General features: G+C 40.8%; 1 protein-coding gene across 1 annotated transcript; it reads left to right on the forward strand.

The window, feature by feature from the left end:
- Nucleotides 1-1,926: 1,926 nt before the first annotated feature.
- Nucleotides 1,927-2,565, forward strand: LOC115230734 (LIM/homeobox protein Lhx5-like). The gene has a single exon (XM_029800866.1). The coding sequence runs from the start codon at nt 1,927-1,929 to the stop codon at nt 2,563-2,565; it is 639 nt and encodes a 212-aa protein (XP_029656726.1).
- The last annotated feature ends 5,866 nt before the right edge of the window (nt 2,566-8,431 follow it).

Consider the following 8,431-nt stretch of genomic DNA (forward strand, 5'->3'; position numbering starts at 1 on the left):
GACAACTGAGGGGATTCGATGTCTAATACAGGACCGTAACCTATTTGTCCCTACAATGCTGGAACATTGTGCAGTCACTGTAATTCAGCCACGAAGACAGTTGATCACTTAGCGACAAGGTGGGATCGAATGCTAAGTATTGAAAGCTTATGAAGACACAACGAAGTAGTGAAGTGTATACATCTGCATTTAGCACGAAATATGGAATTAAGAAATCCAGGAGGTTGGAAACTCATTTTGTTCAGTCAGTGGTTGCGAATAACTTTGTGGAGATTCGTGTTAACACGAAAATAAGTACGGACGGATCTGAGGGTCGGGAATAACAAGCCTGACATCTTTGTTCTAGACAAAACAAAGAACACAATCGAGATTGGGATCACCTCCTAAAAAAATCTGAAACAAGTAAGGTGGAATAGCCCTATAAGTACGATTTGCTTGCCAGTAAACTGGGAGTAATCAACAACGCAAAGGAAACTATAATACCACTTCTGCTAACGTGGGACTGTGCTATGAGTAAATTCTGCATACATCACTGCATTCGATTCGTCTCTAAGGACCCGAACGAGCTTACATCAAGTCTGTGATCATCCAAAAAATATTGGAGAGCATGCAAACAGAATATAAGTTTGGGATGTGCACATGTAGACCGTCAAGGCAACAACGGAGAAAGTTTCCCGAGTGACCTGCTCTAAAAAGTCAATAAATGTGGCCTTCAAAGATATTGGCTCAGACTCGAAGAAAAGGATCGACTGAAAGCAAACGCACTAATTAAAAAACTAATTTTTTTTGGAAATTAAAAATAGCGATCATCAATTATCATAAATAGTATTATGTTTATGGTAGATATGTAGCCTGGCGGATTGCCAAACTGTTTCCCCGGAAAAACTAATTTTATCTGGACTTTTCAATTTTGCACTTATAATGTTTGTTTTTTAACAAAATTAAAAAATAATTATTCAAAATTTAATTTTCTATTTAAAAAAGTATAAAAAATAAATTAGGTCAAATAAATAAATAGATGAATTCAAACAGAAAAAGCTTCGTTACTGCCTAAGGAAAGATGGGATTCAAGCAGACTGACAATACTAAATGTTATTTATTTAATTTTGTCCTCTCAATGCTGCCAATGTCAGGCAAGAAAGCCTAAGAAAACCAAGCCGGCAAACGGGCTCCGTCCTGGTCACCTTAAAGATCTTATTGCTCCTAACACGAGCAACTCTACGTTCATAACACAATTACATCCAGCCCAAATAGGGGTTGTGAAGCGGCAGTTCATGCTGTCCGAACATTCACCGAAAAGAATGAGAACACTCCTTTCGTAATCGTCAAAATTGACATTAAAAATGCCTTCAACTCGATACGACGTGATACAATTATGGAGAATTGCTTCACATACTACCCATCTGTGTACAGCTATATTGGTATTGAGTGGTACATAAAAGTAGGTTGGATGGTTTGCGCCAGGAGTCGGAAATGACTTGTTTTTATTAAACTCAAATATATTTTATTGTATTTGCTAATCTGACTGCACTCCCCTGCGGCGTCGCTAAAAACCGTATCAAAGAGCGACTTTCAGCGTAGACACCGCTCTAACATCTCATTATATAATTAGCGTAGTTATCATTACTGTTTTTAGTTGCTGTCCCCGCATGGAAGGTCAACTGAAATGTACCAAATGTAAAGAAGTAATTTATACAAAAAACCCACATTTGCGTCTAATGGACTCATTTTATCACACTAACTGTCTTCAGTGTTCTGTGTGTTCTCAAGTACTCACTGATGTTTGTTACGTGAGGGACGAGATTTACTGTTTTAACGACTATACAATGTTTTATTAAAAACTTAGTTTGTAGGAACTTTAAGTTTTGTCCGTTGTGTAACGTCCAAATTGAACTAAATACATTGGTGTATACCATCAAGTCACATATGTATCATGTTGAATGCCTCAAGTGTCGGTGTTGTAATAAAGAACTCAAAACTGGGAACTTCTTTTCCTATGCTGATAAATCCACACTTTACTGCATGGACCATTATCACAAAAATATATGTTTGGTAATTGAGTTATTTTTAGTAAAAACTGAAAACACTGCGGAATCGAAAAGAAAATCAAAGTCTCCTAAATCTTGTTCGGAAGCAAATGGGAGTCCTAAAAAGCCTGAATCCATTAGTGAGGAAGTTCAAACCAACCATGAAGCCAACAATAACCTCAAAAAATGCAAACAACGTGGACGGAGGACATCAATCAAACCACACCAAATTGAGCTTCTTACAGAATTGTACGAAAGTGAAAGAAAACCATCGCGTCATACATTGGAAGAAATGACCAAATTGACTGGACTACCAATTCGCGTGATCCAAGTCAGGATGGGGGTCTCTAATGTTAGGTCTGGTTTCAAAACAGGAGGTCCAAGGAACGGAGAAACAACCCGAGCAACTCTAGCCTCCTACCTTCCAATCCACCTCCCAGTAACAGAGAATTTGGGGTCTTCAAACATCAGTTTAATCAAAAGCCACAAATCCTCCAGAATAACAGATCTGGAAATAATTTTTTTTCGTCATTTGTGACCGATAATCAATATTATGGGCATTATCGAAACGAATATTACCCAGAAAGTATGTTGAGGAAGCCAATAAATTTAATGCTGTTTCCTCCCTCAATGCATTTCCTAACTCCTGATCAGACATTCTAGTACCCTCCCAATATGCATTTCTACAGAAATCTTAATTTTTAACATTCTGCTAATCTAATAAATATGTTGTTTAAAATGTTCAGATTGCATTTTTTCTAAGGTTTAGTTTTAGAAATGTTGACCGAAATGGTTCTCATTTCTCTCCTACTTTCCTAAACTTCCAAACAGTGATTTCGAATTACGCTTCTTCCAGGAGATCAAAAATAATCTTCTTTCCAGGAGTTTTTTTTAGAGATTAAGGCGTGATCTGCTAATGAATTCCAAGAGATTTTATTTGATTTCCTCCGTGGTAATAACATAAGTTGCTTCCTCAACAAGTATTTTATTGACTGTTTAATTAAGTACATAGACAAGTCTGAAATCATAAGTGACAATCAAAAACTCATCAAAACGACTAATCTCGGCGTCTTTGACTAGCCCCCAAAATCTGGAAATTTGGTGAATTTTTTGTATTAAGATGTAATCTAATAAAAATAACTCCCGAGGATATAAGGCTCATACTCGTTTCAAAGGTTCACATCGCCTCTCCGAGCATTAACAAACTAATGGAAATGTACATTTACAGCGCCAACACTGACGGTAACTCACTTTAATGATCAAAAGGGACAAACATAATAAACATTTGCCTCATGTAGGAGAAAATCCAAATCGCTGCTCGATTGATGGTTTCCATCAAAAACCCCAAAGATATCGTCGCTGTGGGGGAGGGGGACATTCTGGCCCAGCGAGCAGCTTTCAAGTTTGCCCATTACACTGCCTCTGTCGTCCAAAGATTCACTCGTTCACGAATCTGGGACAGGCTGAGAATGTTTCTTATTGGTAAAAACAATTCATTGAACCGCTGGTGTTGGTGGTAGCAAATCCCCAAGTCGACCATCAGTGTATTAAGGAAGATCGTGATTGCTTTCTGTGACAGTGACAACTACCCCAATAACATGGATTGTGTTATTCCCTGCAATAACAAGGTTGTCGTTCATAGTTAGTGTGTAGGGGAGAGAGTCTATTAGGTTAATGTGATATTTGTTGTCCAGAGAGTTCCTCAGAATTAAGGGAGTTCTAAGTAGAGAAAGTCCGTGGGATGTTATGGTGGATATGTTTCTGTACAGACAAGTCGAGGAGACAGACCTTTAGAGGAGGTTGAAAACGTGAACGAACAGGAGTCGGATATGCCCTATAATCAGGATGCGTGTCAGTATAATATGAACTTTATTTGGATTCCAGTTTTTTATACTCTAGGTACCTTCCGCAATGGAAGATCCCAATTGGCTTAAAAATTTTATCTGATTTCAAATAATTTGGAGCATCCGAAATAAACAAGAAGAAATTTTCTTTTCAAACTAAATTATTTCAAACTTCATCGTCGACAATCTGAGTAATGATGTTCTTGTTAAAAGAAGATGTTCTCAAACTGGCCGACTTGTCATTAAATACAGCCCGAACTGTTTCCGCAGCTTCGCCTGCGGCACTCTCGCCTATTCCGCCCAAGAGTTAGTCCTGGGACGATCATATGACGGATTCAAGGTGGGTGTTGGAAGTGTTCTTTTACCATATGATTAGTGGATCCTTCATCTTCCCGAGGACACTGCAATTGTCACTGTGGCCACCCTACACATTCACTTCGATATCACTGACACGTGCTCCTCCAACCCGATCCCCACACCAGACCGGGTGTCGACCGAATATATCAATTTGAGTGGATAGAGTAACCGACTCCTCACCATTATCCTCAGAAAAAGTTACTTTATCCTGCCTTCGACCGTCTTTCAGTCACAGAGACAGAACTCCGGGCCAAAGATATTGGTAGTTACTGACAGTCCACGATGAATAATTTGCTATCAATTCAAAAGTCGTCTTTTTGGAATCTCCTGCAAAGTCGACCCCTCCCTCTCCAAAGGCAGGGGAGACAGCCGTAGCCGTAAATACCTTAATTCATCGCGAATGTGAGTGCTAAGGGAAACGTCCCCAGCCAACAAAGCATCGCCAAATTCTTCAATTTTGAGACCCCATCTGTGTCTATCAAATTAATTTTAAGGTGAATACATTTTTTGATCATTTGTTTCGTTTTTCTCGTTCTTCTAAAACAAATCCACAAAAAAAATTATTGTTGAGATAATGCTCTTTGCAGAAGGAGATTTTTTGTACTCAAGCAAAGCATCATTTGTCAAGTCGTAAGTGAGTACAATATATGAAGTTTGCTCTGCCACTGAAACAGTAGGACGATTCGAGCCATTTACCTAATGAAAGGTTTCAACTCGATTTAATTGATCTTAAAGTTTGTTAGTTATTATTGTAGAATCAGAATGATTGTCTTTAGGGTACACATATTCAAAATTAAATGAATTGGGTCAAAAAATACACCATTTCATTATAGAAGTTATAAAAACTATCAAAAATAGTGATCATTATAAAACATGTCAAATTAAAAAAAGATAGGGGTTTATTTATTTATTTATTAGGCGTTCAATGACTTATTTGCCCCACGGTATTCTATCATAAAAAAATTATGAAGGGAGGGGGAATACGCTCGATTGCTGTTGGCCTGGTCTTTTATCTGTTGGCCCCAAAGCTTGTAGGCAGGGCAATCCTGTCTACGTTGATTACACAATTACAACCAGCCCAAATAGGGGTCGGCACACCGGGGGGTTGTGAAGCGGCAGTTCATGTTGTCCGAACATTCACCGAAAAGAACGAGAATACTCTTTTCGTAATCATCAAAATTGACATCAAAAATACCTTTAACTCGATACGACGTGATACAATTCTGGAGGATTGCTTCACATACTACCCATCAGTATACAGCTATATTAATAGCACATATGGAAAACCATCCAGTCTGGTACACGGCCAATATCACATCCCATCGTCTTCTGGAGTCCAACAAGGAGACCCACTGGGGCCTGCCTTGTTTACCCTGAGAATTGCCCGTGTCACAAGATATTGCTCCACTTCCCTAAAGGGTATGGTATTTCGATGATTGCACAATGAGCGGCCATCCGAAGGATGTACTAGACTGCATGAAAAGTCTGATAGCCAAATTGAAATCCCTATGCTAACCCTAAACACTAATAATTGTAAATACCTGATTCTTGATACATTCAGAGAGATCATCCCTAAAGCCACAGAAACCAAATAAGAACAACTAGAAATAGTTGGATGCCCTCTTACTGATGCTGGAATCAGTAACAATCTAATAACTAAAGAACATCAACTAAAAACAACATTCAGACGTCTGGAGATGTTGTACGCACATACCTCCCTGCTAAGAAACGCCTTGCCAGCATAAAAACTTAATTACGTTCTTCGGAGCGCACCCTACTACCTGGAAATGCAACAGCTCGACGATATTGATTGTCTCTTTCGAACCACCATTGAACGCATCACCAATGTGAAATTCGACGACGAAGGGTGGGACCAAGCGACCATACCCGTTAACCTGGGCGGACTGGGAATCCCTTCTCCGAAAGATCTAGCTTGCCCCGCATATTTATCCTCTTTGGACTCTAGCCGACTCCTGATCAGGATGATTCTCCAACTCCAAACTGAATCATCTGAAATCACAGACATAAAGCATTCGAGGGGGATGATGCCTGAGAAGAAATATCGTTACAGGACCATCTGCGAGGATAAATATGAGAGCCTTCTAAACCAATCAAACCAACACAGACGTCCCTGTCTAGTGACTGGAAGATGCGAATCGAGTGGAGCTTGGATCACGCACTCTCCGTTGATAGCGTCGGAACCCACCTTGACGACGATACTGTCCGCATCGGCATCAGACTTGGAATGGAGATTTGCCGGACTCACAAATACCGGTGTGGGGCCACCGTCGATTGTTATGGACACCATGCCCTCTCTTGTCGAAGAAGTGCAGGACGATTCCCAAGACACAAGGCGATCAACGAAATTGTCAAGCTAGCCCTGGAGTCTGCAGGATACCCCGCCGTACTTGAACTGGTCGGGCTTGACAGAGGAGATGAAAAACGTCCTGATGGGATCACAATTTTCCGATTTGAAAACATTGCCGGGAGCGCAGTGGACAGACTGTATGCCGCGGAAAAAACGATGAGGGCGAAGGAGAGCAAATATGAAGCGCCGCGAGACCGATTCGTGTTCGGTCCGATTGTGGTCAAGACAACTGGAGGAATAAGTGGGAAATCGCTTCGCTTCCTAAAAAAGCTTGGACGCTTAGTTACATTAAAAAGCTACGACACACGTGAGACCCGGTGGCTTCTCTAGTTGATCTCCGTTGCTATCGTGAGAGGCAACGCAACGTCAATTATGTTGGCGGGGTCCACTTCGGATGGATGCTTTTGTTAACTTTTAGTAAATTACAATTATTTTACAGTAAATCATTTAATTTTTAAAATATTTTAAATTTATTGACTTAATTAGGATAAATTACATATCACGTTTTATGCACGTTATTTTCTTTTTTTTTTTTTTTTTGTCCATAAATTTAATTATACAAACAAGACAAAAATTACAGATAGCTAATTAGATAGCTAGGACTCCAAGGCAATTGGAGTAAAGAGCAGCGAGTTGGACAGGTGGCCGTACTTGAGAATCTTTCGCTCCTCGGCCTGCCTGGAAGCGTGCCCAGGATTGGCGGCGGACAGCGCGAGATTTCCCAGCGAGAACGTGCGAGCAGGTAGAATCCAAATAAGGGATTTCCCCTGCTCGTAGGGAAGGGGACATGCCGTCAGGGCGTTGCCATCCCCTCTATCCAATCCAACGGTTCAAGGATAGACGGGATGCCTGCTGAGGCGAGGGCTCTCTGTACGACTGAGTTGAGTTCACTGTGACGGGGGGCACGACCGGCACTCCGCCGGCAAGCGAGGGGATGCAAACCGTACTCGTCAACAGTTCCCCCACAACGGCATTTGTGCGACTGGCAGATTTTCAGCCCGACACGGAGGGAGATTGCAATTCTAGGCATTCCTTGTCCAACAGGTTCCCGATGGAAGGGAGAGGGAGAGCCTTTAACAGACACCGCTGCTTTCACAGCGACCTGCACGGAGGCAAGCGACACGGTGTGATTGGAGACAGGAAGCAGCATAGGGAAGATTGCCTGACAAGAGATTGTTCCCATTGGCGCTGTACAGATTGAGAGTGGGCAGCTTCGAACCAAACCGAGCCTCCCACCGACCACGGGCTGCAGAGTAAACTTCAGACAATTCCGTTCGGGGAGGTTTTCTTTTTTGTTGTATTCTGGTTGTTAATCTGGTTCCAATTAATTATTGTTATTATTGGTTGTTAATTTTTATTTTTTCTCGAAATAATACTTTATTTTATAATATTTTGTTTTTTATTTGTTGAGATTAATTAAATGAACTACTGGTAAAATATTTCTATAAAGTTTATTTTGCAAGTAAATTGTATTTATTTTATCATTAATTTTTTTTTTTTTTTTTTTTTTTTTTGATGAAAACCAACCAATAACTACAAGTAATTAATTAAAAAGCTTCAAGTGGAAGCCGACGCGATCGAGAAGGAATTAGAGCGTACTATCGCAGGGAGGAATCCGCTCGAAAAACCATCTCGATTAGCGGGCGTCGCCTGTGATGGCAGACATGCGGGATCCCGATCTCCTGAACGAAGCTGATTGCCTTATGCCCAAGGAACCGGAAGTCTCAACCGCGAATGGAAGGAATTGGACACTTCTCCGTAAGTGAGGAGTACTTCCGCATTTTTGCATTCCGCGGTCGTGACAATAGATCCAGGAGCGGAGGCCGACATCAGCA

This window comes from Octopus sinensis, unplaced genomic scaffold (assembly GCF_006345805.1).
Source record: "Octopus sinensis unplaced genomic scaffold, ASM634580v1 Contig16242, whole genome shotgun sequence".
Classification (NCBI taxonomy): Eukaryota; Metazoa; Mollusca; class Cephalopoda; order Octopoda; family Octopodidae; genus Octopus; species Octopus sinensis.